This window comes from Schistocerca cancellata, chromosome 4 (assembly GCF_023864275.1).
Source record: "Schistocerca cancellata isolate TAMUIC-IGC-003103 chromosome 4, iqSchCanc2.1, whole genome shotgun sequence".
Lineage (NCBI taxonomy): Eukaryota > Metazoa > Arthropoda > Insecta > Orthoptera > Acrididae > Schistocerca > Schistocerca cancellata.
The window spans coordinates 795387454-795399661 of NC_064629.1; the positions used below are offsets into that span (position 1 = coordinate 795387454).

Genomic DNA, 12208 nt, shown 5'->3' on the forward strand with positions numbered 1-12208 from the left:
CTTTTTGCTACCCGTGATATCATCAACTGTGATTAAATGTGATTTTAGTTTGACGTTTACTACTAATCGGAACATCTGCTGAAATGTGTTTCTTAGAACTTAAGTGATGTATTAAATCATATAATTTTGCCCTTATTTCTGCTTTCCAAAACCTACAAACTGCTTTAGTTGTGTCTGTTACAACTGGTTGTATCCCGTCCTTAAGGGTCAACATATTCTCCCACTTCTTTCTGGAAGTTTGTATATATTGCGGTTTCGGCATGATCTGATAATTAACTATCACAGTTAAGAAGTACACAACATTCTTCGTTATGAACGAGAAAGTTCACAGAACACTGTTGTCACTCGTATTGCATTTCTAAGCAAGTGAAACAGTATTACTGGAAGCTCCTAGCTCTTTTGCTGATAGCTCTGGTTTCCGGCTTCCTACAGGCAGGGAAATCGCGAAGTTACATGTCCAATGATGCAGGAGATAAGATGTATATTATCGTGCCATTGTATGGGTATGCGCGTGCAGCGAATTCCGGTGTTACGCGATCCATGCGTGGTATGTATTGTATCATGGAGGAAATCGAACTTTATGAGAAATAAAAATACTTTCATAATAAAATGCAAAGATGTTTTATTTTGCTTTTTTATTGTGAAAATGATCGAATGATAAAAACTGCTATTTAATATCACAAAAATGACTAGGAATGTCAGCAGCAGCTTTTTTCAAAAACAGTGGCTGGTTGCCACTTCAAAAAGGCTCATCTAGCTACGCTGGCATGATCAGCAGGTCTGTCCCCAATAGAGAATGTGCGTACCACCTCGGACATCAACTTGGTCCTAGTGCCAGCCTCTAGGATATGAAGAAGACTTCAACAGTTATGGGCTAGCTTGCGTCAGGAAATGATACAACGGCATTATGACGCCATTGCCAAGCGAATCAGTGCATGCATGAATGCCAAAGGGAGTGTAACGTTGTACCGATAAGTGGGTTCAAACTGCCATGTTTTTTCTACTTGTGACTGCCATAACGTCGTATACCCTCTCAAACTTCTAAGCTTCATTTCTTTTTCTCGTCCGCATATGGACGATTCGTATCTTTTGTCAGTCAGTGCTTTCCATTTCATAGTTTGTCACAACTATATCATGAAACGCGTCGAGTCCTGAACGTTTGGTTGGGAGACCGGAGAACGGAATTGTCTAATTGACAGCTAAGTAATGCTGTTTAGAACAATGTTTTTCGTCTATTTTCGAGATACTTAAGCACTATTTAAATTTAAGAGAAACTCGAGGCTATATTGTTCTGAGAGATCTCTGACCTTTTTGTGGATGAAAACCTAATTCTTCAGTCAGTTCTGACGATCCTTGAAGCATCAAAAAATAAGCCGCCTTGAATACCTCCCACGCAGAGGCATAGGAAGCCTCTGCCGCCCAGCAGCGGAGATACCCTCTCAGTGAAGAACGTGACCACGCCTTCTGCCTCCGAGAAGAGTATTTAAATAACTCCGTCGCTACACTCTGGGATACAACGCGCCATTCGAATCTCCCAATATCTGGGCCCACTGTCCCGTGAAATCGGTACAATTTCTATGTCAAAGACCGCAGTTGTCCGTCGTGGCCATCCCATATGTGGGAAATGTCAATATCTGTGTGGCGCTTCGGACGCAGGTCACGGAGCGAGTGTGCAGCGAACAAAAGCCACAGACTCGCTGGCGCCACCCCTTACCGCTCTGCTGCACCCCCAACTCCAGATCGCGCTATAGAACAAAACTTTTCTCGCAAAAATACCGTATTTTCAGATAACTTGTTCAGCTGTTTAGAGGGAAACTACAAACGGAAGAGTTTTTCGTTTAACGCGTTTGAACCGTTAGCCACTGATGGAATGAACGGGACGTAACACGTACTGCAGCTGTCCCCTGTGATATGCAACGAACGGCTTTTGTCTTCATCGTGCATATATCACTGAAAGGCACATGTTCAGATAAGAAAAGTCTGACATTAATAGATTTAAAACATAATTCTTCAATACAATGATCAGTGCACTGCCGTCTCTTCGACAGAGCTTTTCTGAGTTCTAAATGATTCATTTTGTATACGAAATACGTTGTTGAAATAATAACAGTATTTAATGTAAAGTCCTCTAACCTTTAAGTGTTTCGTTCTGAATAGGAAACTCACTAAGAGGACATGGCCGATTGTCTTCCGCATTCTTGCCACGTATCAGTATGCACTTCGTCTCAAACAACCTTTAACTCAGCTGAAAGCTTAACCATATTTTCCCTGTTTTTTTTTAACTTTCACAATATACAAGAATGTTTCTGCTTAAATAACTACATTGCTGAATTTGTCAACAACTAGGAAGTTTCGTTGCACTAGACTGTAAATTTTGTCTCAATACGGGTGCTTCACTTTAGAGTGGCCTATAAAAAATTGTCAGATCAGGTCTACAACAGCAATGCACAAACCACGAAGGCGACATTTTTTCCACTGAGCTGTATATTTATTTGAATTTTTTTTAAATTTAAAAATGTACAGTCGAGATCGCAATAATATTTCTTTATTAACCGGTTTCGGCTGATCTGCAAGCCACCTGCAGTATTTTTTTGGCCCCTATGGCTGGCGCTGACGGCTCCACGATCGTAGTATCATGAAAAAGACAGCCGTAGGGGCCAAAAAATTCTGAAGACGGCTTGTAGATAAGCCGAAACCGGTTAATAAAGAAATATTGCTGCGATCTCGACTGTACATTTTTAAATATAGAATCGGGTCGTTGTTCTCCGTGGACTATGTTGTAAAATTTATAGGTATTTCTTAAGACCTCTTACCACACAACAAGTTTCACCTTAATAAACCATTTTAGAGTGTTTACCCAGAGCAACACACATGAAAATGACAGCGAACTTCCACAATCTGTTACCGTTCTTGATGGTTTAAAAATTATATTGCTCTTGACGATTTGATTGTATAATTTCTATACAGTCACTAATGCTAGTACACCGTGCGTGTTCACAGCCATTTTCATGTCTATGATACGTTACTCTGGGCAAACACTCGAAAATGACTTTTCAATCCGAAAATAGTTGTATAAATAAGAAAATTTGTTAATAAATACACTCCTGGAAATGAAAAAAAGAACACATTGACACCGGTGTGTCAGACCCACCATACTTGCTCCGGACACTGCGAGAGGGCTGTACAAGCAATGATCACACGCACGGCACAGCGGACACACCAGGAACCGCGGTGTTGGCCATCGAATGGCGCTAGCTGCGCAGCATTTGTGCACCGCCGCCGTCAGTGTCAGCCAGTTTGCCGTGGCATACGGAGCTCCATCGCAGTCTTTAACACTGGTAGCATGCCGCGACAGCGTGGACGTGAACCGTATGTGCAGCTGACGGACTTTGAGCGAGGGCGTATAGTGGGCATGCGGGAGGCCGGGTGGACGTACCGCCGAATTGCTCAACACGTGGGGCGTGAGGTCTCCACAGTACATCGATGTTGTCGCCAGTGGTCGGCGGGAGGTGCACGTGCCCGTCGACCTGGGACCGGACCGCAGCGACGCACGGATGCACGCCAAGAGCGTAGGATCCTACGCAGTGCCGTAGGGGACCGCACCGCCACTTCCCAGCAAATTAGGGACACTGTTGCTCCTGGGGTATCGGCGAGGACCATTCGCAACCGTCTCCATGAAGCTGGGCTACGGTCCCGCACACCGTTAGGCCGTCTTCCGCTCACGCCACAACATCGTGCAGCCCGCCTCCAGTGGTGTCGCGACAGGCGTGAATGGAGGGACGAATGGAGACGTGTCGTCTTCAGCGATGAGAGTCGCTTCTGCCTTGGTGCCAATGTTGGTCGTATGCGTGTTTGGTGCCGTGCAGGTGAGCGCCACAATCAGGACTTCATACGACCGAGGCACACAGGGCCAACACCCGGCATCATGGTGTGGGGAGCGATCTCCTACACTGGCCGTACACCACTGGTGATCGTCGAGGGGACACTGAATAGTGCACGGTACATCCAAACCGTCATCGAACCCATCGTTCTACCATTCCTAGACCGGCAAGGGAACTTGCTGTTCCAACAGGACAATGCACGTCCGCATGTATCCCGTGCCACCCAACGTGCTCTAGAAGGTGTAAGTCAACTACCCTGGCCAGCAAGATCTCCGGATCTGTCCCCCATTGAGCATGTTTGGGACTGGATGAAGCGTCGTCTCACGCGGTCTGCACGTCCAGCACGAACGCTGGTCCACCTGAGGCGCCAGGTGGAAATGGCATGGCAAGCCGTTCCACAGGACTACATCCAGCATCTCTGCGATCGTCTCCATGGAAGAATAGCAGCCTGCATTGCTGCGAAAGGTGGATATATACTGTACTAGTGCCGACATTGTGCATGCTCTGTTGCCTGTGTCTATGTGCCTGTGGTTCTGTCAGTGTGATCATGTGATGTATCTGACCCCAGGAATGTGTCAATAAAGTTTCCCCTTCCTGGGACAATGAATTCACGGTGTTCTTATTTCAATTTCCAGGAGTGTATAAAGCATAAGTGAAAAAAAGTCGCAACCGTGCAACAAATATATGTTTGTGTTTTTGGCTATGGCTATGAAGAAAATAGGTGTTATTCAGATACTTAGTACATAACGTGATCGATATAGGTCCCTCCAAAACCTCCATCAAGCATCTCTCAAGTGAAATTCTAATTCGGTGGTATTTCGCCAAAGTGCAAGATATTTGTCACGTGTCGATGAGTGGTGAACACGTATTAGGAAGAGGAATTGTGAATAGCATTACTACTGTGGAACGATAAGGCTGAGAGCTGGGATCGGACAGCAAAGTTGCCAGCAAGTTATGAGTAACGTTCATCACGTAGCCGACAAAATGTAAGCTATCGTGGATACTTATCAGGATGAAGTAAACCTTTCACGAAGCTGTGAAATACAGCCACCATGCGTCCAAATATCCGTCATCAGAGCCATTACAATCTGAGACGTCGCCGGAAGCCAGTGTCAGATGTCATACAGGCGTTGTTTTATATGACAGATTGACACTGACCATCCTGCAATTTGCATCTGTGATTATCATTGTAACTATGGTTGCACTCACAATCAATGTGTTAGTCCTGTGTTTCAGTGGTACAGCTCGTTTGTGTGTGTTTTTTTTCTATTTTTACCTTCCTGTGAGACTTTCATTTGATAAATCTAATACGCGTATCATTAGCGTGTTATAAGGAGGTGGCGTAAGCAGGCCGTAAGATAGCGGTGGAGAGGAAAAGAGGAAGAAATTGGGTTCAACTAGGTAGATGACTTCTGTAGGACCCGGTTAGTCGTTCATTCTTCCACAAATGGTAACATTTTGTAAGCACACTATCGTTACCCAGATTCTGTTTACAAAAGTATAAAAAGTAGACTAAACGTCAACGCAAATACTCAGTTCAACATTTATACCTTATATCATGAGTCAGTCTCTAGTTTCCTACGATTTCCTTGTGTCTTTTCAACAGAACTCCAGCAATTTTTTTTCAACTTAGAGGTATAAATTCCGTCTCTGGTCCTTTCCTACTTATCTAATGCATCATACCCAATTATTTCTGTGTCGATGAGACTTAAATTCTGCTTCACCTCTTGCTGTATATCAGAATTCCTACCATGGGAAATGTCCTCTCTAAGCCGTGCGGGATTAGCCGAGCGGTCTAAGGCGTTGCAGTCGTGAACTGTGCGGCTGGGCCCGGCGGAGGTTCGAGTCCTCCCTCGGGCATGGGTGTGTGTGTTTGTCCTTAGGATAATTTAGATTAAGTAGTGTGTAATCTTAGGGACTGATGACCTTAGCAGCTAAGTCCCATAAGATTTAACACACATTTGAACATTTTTTTTGTCCTCTCTAATTGTGATGGATTATTTATGACGAATTTCATTGGCGAGTATACGTACTCTCACAGTGCAGTTAAGATGCCTAATTCCTTGAAGAGGTCCGTGAACACTACATATCATTCTTACTGATCGCTTTGTGCAATCATTACTTCCTTCCTAAGTGATGAGTTGCCCTAGAAACTATCCCACAAGACATTATTGAGTGGAAATGTGCAAAATATGTCAGGAGGGTGATTCTTAAGTTTCCAAGACTAGCTACTATACGAAGATCAAAAGTAGCTCAGTGGGTAGACGTCGTCCTGTTGAGTTCATACAAATATCCAGGAAAATCAAATTGCAGATGAGCTAAATATCCCTGCATGGAAAAAATGTGCTACCTCCACCTACCCACCTTTCCCCGCCACACCACTTCAATGTATTTATCTCATTGTTGATACTGAATTAGGTGGAGGAATATTAGATAAGATTACTGAAGTCAGTTATTAAGCAATGCTGTTGCTCCTAGCAGCCAGTGAGGCGAGATGAAATAAAGCTAATACATTTCACGTTTAGCTTGAGGTTCTTTTAGAGGCCGTTGCTTTTAATACCCTTATTTCTGTATGTTACATTTTAACAGACTGTGTATGGGAACAACGCAAGGGTGCAAATTATACGTTTTCAATCAACATTAGTAATATATCGTAACTGCAGCCCCCTACATAGGAGCCGAACAGAAGTTATTGTTGAAATCTGAAAACAAATGGGAAAAACCGCTACCATTTCTAACTCCCATCCTGTGCACGTACGAGAAAATGGTGCTCAAAAATCAATTCTTCGCCAGTAATCCTGGAAAGATAAATTCAGGAGTTTGGTAGCTACCTATCTGAGGAAATATCATTCCTTTAAAAATATGTACTGTATTCTGAACACTCTTCTGTCACAAAGCAAACCAACCTTTTCCTATCGTACGACCGAAACAAAGTTATCGTCAAAAAGCTCTTAAATCAATTTATGTTCCAGAGTGAATCAGTTTCAATCCTACATCGCTGACGAAAAACCAAGGGTAGTGTTGCTGTCGAAGAGCTCAGATTACGCAAGCCAAAAGTAGATTCGAACAGTAACAAATACTCTTCTCTATCTTTAGCATCTATACTGAAATACACTGTCCTCGCAACAATTTACGCAGACGGCAGGATGATAACGCATAAAATGCCTATAGCTTTCTGGGAGACAACCTAACATTTTAGAGTAAAACTAGTCTACAATTCCGCAAACGTCCAAAACGCCTTTTTTTTAAGTTCAGTAAGTTCATTCCAACGTAGAATTAATATCACGCACAATACTAGTACGTAAAAACGTCGTATTGGACACCCGCCCCCAACTTTTGATGAGTTCCACACAGTTCAAAGTTGACAGAGAGAGAGAGAGTGCGGCGCGACACTCGCCTGGCACACTGCTCTCCCCTGCCGGATTCATCACTCGTATAACAAGTATGTGGGTTGTGCAACACTAAGTTTAGTAACTGGGTAATTGCATCACATCTCGTGATACGCCCAGGGCTACAAGTTGGCGCGGGGAATTCCCTGTCCAGCGACAGAGGAAGTTCATGCTTGCTTCCCCATAAATCTAAGTTGATGAGTTAAAGACTTTGACGTGTTTACAGAGTGACTGGCTCATTTCATCTCGTAGACGAGCCAACCACAGTCTCCTATTAAAGAACTTTTACTGTTGTATTCTTTATTTACTTTCACGTCAGCAATATATTTTTCAAAGCAGTTAGTGAGGGAGTTTTATGTGTCAGACACTTTTATGTGATTGTGCTTTAAAGTACGTAGAAATTTCAGAAAGTGGCCAGATTTCTGATAGGGATTTTACCTATAGGAGCCCTGTTTATAATCACAGATGTGAATTATGTAAAATGCGATTATTGAAATGCATATACAAAATCCTAAATACCAATCTTTATTTGGCATTTTGAATATTTTTTTCAAGAAGCATATTGTATTTTATTTGAAATACTTAAAACATAGATTTTTCTGTATTTGTAAAATGCAAAATACTTAACCTGATTTTTTTTATTTCATACTTCGTAGTTTTCATTCATTTAATGAGCCCTTTGTTTAAACAAAAGTAGTTCCAGCTGTAAAGTAAATAGGACCATGGCGTTAATTATTAGAAAAGGCAGTAAGACATGAGTACACTTCATATGTTTACCACGCTTGTTTTTTAATGTAAAACGTACCAAAATCATCTTACAACGCCAAATGAACTGAATAAAGGCGGCAGCGAGATTTCACACATTAAATTTAATGGCGTCGAAAGATATACGTGGTGCGACAGTGGAGTTATGGGACTGATGTGGAAAAAAAAAATGTTGCTTACGGTTTTAGCCAAGTTTAGTGTTTTCTCCTTCACAGTAGTTCCCTTCTGATTGTACACACGTTTTCCAGCGCTTCTGCCATTGATGGTAACATTTCTAGAACTCATCTTCTGTAATATCCCCCCAAGACCCCCGTCACAGCTTTTTGGACATCTTGTGTTGTTTGAAAAGGGCATCCCTTGACCACCGTTTTGACGCTTGGAAATAGAAAAAGGTCGCACGGAGCGATATCTGGTGAATAAGGTGGCTGTTGTAGTACTGAAATTTGTTTTGAGGTTACAAATTGCTGTACTGACAGAGTGGTATGCGATGGTGCATTATCGTGATGCAGAATCCAATTATCAGCAATGTTGACACGGCCACGAAGAACTCTTTTACGAAGTCTTTACTGTTTTTCCAGGAGGCACCCACTCTTAATGAACAATTCCCTTCTTGGAATCAAAGAGTCACACAAGCATGCATTTCACTTTTGACGTTGACATGTGAGCTTTTGTTGGTCTGGGTGATCCCTTTGAGCATCATTGCGAATTCTGGCGTTTTGTCTCTGGATCATACTGAAAAAACCAACTTTCATCACCAGTGATAACACTGCTCAACAATTCTGGATTGATATCCGTTTGCTCTAACAGATCGACTGCCACATTTTTCCGTGTTTCTCGCTGTTGTGGTGTGAGATTTTTGGGGACCATTTTTGCACAAATCTTTCTCATACCAAGATCTTCAATTATTCTTAGACAAACTATTTCTCGATTGATGTTGAGTTCTTCTGCAATTATTTTCACAGATGATCTTCGATCAGATAGTACGAGCTCACGCACCCTGGCCAAGTTGACTGCCGTCTGTGAGGTTGATGGTCGTCCACTGCGGTCTTCATCTTCAACATCCGTTCTGCCTTCACAAAAAATTTTATCCCTACGAAAAACTTGAGCTCTTGACATAACCTCCTCTCCAAAGGCTTTCTGAAGCTTGCTGTAAGTTTTCGTCGCGTTTTCACACAATTTAATGCAAAAAGAAGTGGCATACCGTTGCACAATATTATGTGGTTCCATTTCCGTGACGAGAGACACAAACACGTGTTAACTTACTACAGCACAACTCATGACTGAGCAGTTGCATCGATGTGTCACTTGGACTAAAAACAGCTTATAGACCAAGGTCAAAGATATTGTGCCTACGCAAGCCTGCAGGGTTGCCACATATTGCAAAGAAAATCAGTCTCATTACTTTATTGTCGCACCTCGTATATTTGTAAGGCCAGATCGCAAAGTAAGTCATGATAGAGCCACATCAGAATGTCAGACAATCTGGAATCTGTCTTGAAGGTCTCCTAAAGCTTGTGAAACCTGTTTAGAATCAACTGGAAAAATCCGCTATTTATCCTGTCCAAGACGCTGGAATTCATACTACAATTCTATTCACAATCTACTCACTGTCAAGGATACTCTGAAGTAATCTTTAAGGAAACTTGGATTAGCAACTTTAAAGAAAGCTACATACTGTGGTCTGCTGATAGAATTTATTGCTGAAAGTCTCCATAGGCCTTTTGAGAGGTTCTATAAATTAGATGAACCAAAATCAAAGGATGGCATATTAGCATCCATATCTTATCCTTTTTTCAGAATAAAAATGGGTACTGAAGACTAGCAGGGAATAGGTTAAGGAATTGTTTATTTCAGAAATGTGGTAGATGAAATCAGAAGAAGATGATGCAAGGACCTTGCCACATTCTGATGACAAGAAAGGTTGACTCTTATTGTGTGTTTGTTGAAGACTCTGATTCTTCTGTAGTCAGTAACATTGCTATAGATCTGGAAATACCACGATATTCAAAAGATAAGGACAATTGTTTACATTCCTTGAACAGATATCCAACTGTACAAAATATTTTCCTTAAATATAATACTTGTGTACCAAGTTCTGCTCCTGTTGAACTACTATTTTCCTTTGGTAGAATAATAACGAGACGACATAGGAGGAACATGAAAGATGAAGTATTTTAACATTGTTGGTGGTAAAATCAGTGAAACGAAAGGCATGTAAAATGTTCACTAGCTTGAGGTATTTTATTTGAATAAAGGTGTTTTGAAAATACATATTTTGTATTTAAATCCTTCTATTTAAAATCACTTTGTATTTACATTTGAAATAGAAAAAATAACCAAGTATTTGTATTTTTAATTTAAGTACTTTTAATAACCTATTTTGCACATTCTGTTTATAACTTGTTAATCACACTTCTCTCAATATTTTAATCAGGATATTAATGACCAGTACATTGAGCACCATAATCACACAGTACGCCATATTTAAAGACATGTTTCACTGCAGTGATTGTCTAGTGTCATTGAACCACACTACGCTAAACACTAACCCCTATAGGGATCTAACTACGGTTTAGTTCCTTGCCCGTCTCTGCCTGATATTATGAAACATTTGTGTGCACATACCAGACCCATGGGTAATTTGAAATATAAATATTATAACCTTCAACATACAAGTTTATTCTTGACAAGAAGAAAACTGCAACCAGCCACTGTTAATAATGTTATTTATTTAAGCAAATAGTGCCATTACCGTTTTCAAATAGATAGGATCATCTCCAGATTGCTGCTCAAGTCCATTTATTACATTGTAATCCAGTTTTCAGGAATAAACTTGTATTTTGTACACTGCCACGGTATGAAACTGTCAGTTTTAGACAAAATAGTAACAATCCTCAAACATCCTGTCTTATGGCTAAATAATTGACCCTCAAATACCAGTAATGTCAAAAACATTGAATGCAACTTTTGTTTCCAGGAACTGTGAAGCTGACGGCGGATCGATGTCACTGGTGCGGTTCAGTCCAGTAACCAAATTAGGTAAGTGCAGTATAAAGATCACTGAGGGATCATAATCATTCTTATTTATTATTGTCAGTAATAATTAATCGGCAGCCATATAATTTAATGCACTAAGACGAATTCTCATCAATCACCAGCAGTTGGTCGACCCCATGCAACATAAATTGCCAGGCACCTGCTATGAATTTTTTAAAAATGCAACCGTTTCTCTATTTACATGGCCATACAGATACAACTTTTTCCCTAAACTGTAACGTTTCGTCAGACAATATACTGAACCTTTCAAATTTTCTCTTGAGCATTAGTAATAAAATGGTTCAGATGGCTCTGAGCACTATACGACTTAACTTCTGAGGTCATCAGTCGCCTAGAACTTAGAACTAATTAAACCTAACTAACCTAAGGACATCACACACACCCATACCCGAGGCAGGATTCGAACCTGCGACCGTAGCGGTCGCTCGGTTCCAGACTGTAGCGCCTAAAACCACATGGCCACTCCGGCTGGCGCATTAATAATTGATATGGTCATTAGTATATGATATTACAAGAGCGTGTCTTAACAAAATTGTGCCAAGATGCTTATTAAGTTTCTGTTGAATATGAGTAATGACTGCTTTACATAAGAACTCGCATCTGGAGAAGAAGTTGACCGGAAGAGCGTGAAAAAATAGGGTAAGGTTAGCAGATGAGATGGAGAAAAAGGAAAACAGAAATAAAATGGGATGACCAATTTCCTATTGAAATTAATGGATAAGAAACAGCTTTTCGGTTCCTTTCCAGACTCGTATAGCGAAAATGGAGAAGCTGATATCAAAATTATACCGTTATGCATAGGTACAACCATGATCTCGTGGACAGTTGAATCATTTTACTCTCTGCCTCGAATATTGGCTTCTTTTATGTTGAACATATGTGTTTCGCATTTACTTTTCGTCATTCTCGCAAAGACTTTAATGTTAGGTTACAAAGTACCTCTGTTAAATTTTTGTACTCATGGGCATACTTTTCACAAATTTAGTAGAATGCCTCTGCATTCCTTCGATTCCATCGAATTAAACTAATCGATGAGGTTTCCAGCTGCCAAGTATTATTCAGATATGGGTTGCCCCATCTTCATAATTACACTATGTTTCGTGGAATCTTTCCCGA

At 41.1% G+C, this 12208-nt stretch overlaps 1 protein-coding gene across 1 annotated transcript in view; it reads left to right on the forward strand.

Moving 5' to 3' along the window:
- Positions 1–12208, forward strand: part of LOC126184720 (uncharacterized) — a 1073920-nt gene that overhangs the window by 759408 nt on the left and 302304 nt on the right. Inside the window, exon 4 of the mRNA XM_049927243.1 lies at positions 11013–11074. Coding sequence (XP_049783200.1) covers positions 11013–11074 — 62 coding nt within the window. The remainder of the gene's footprint in view (positions 1–11012; positions 11075–12208) is intronic.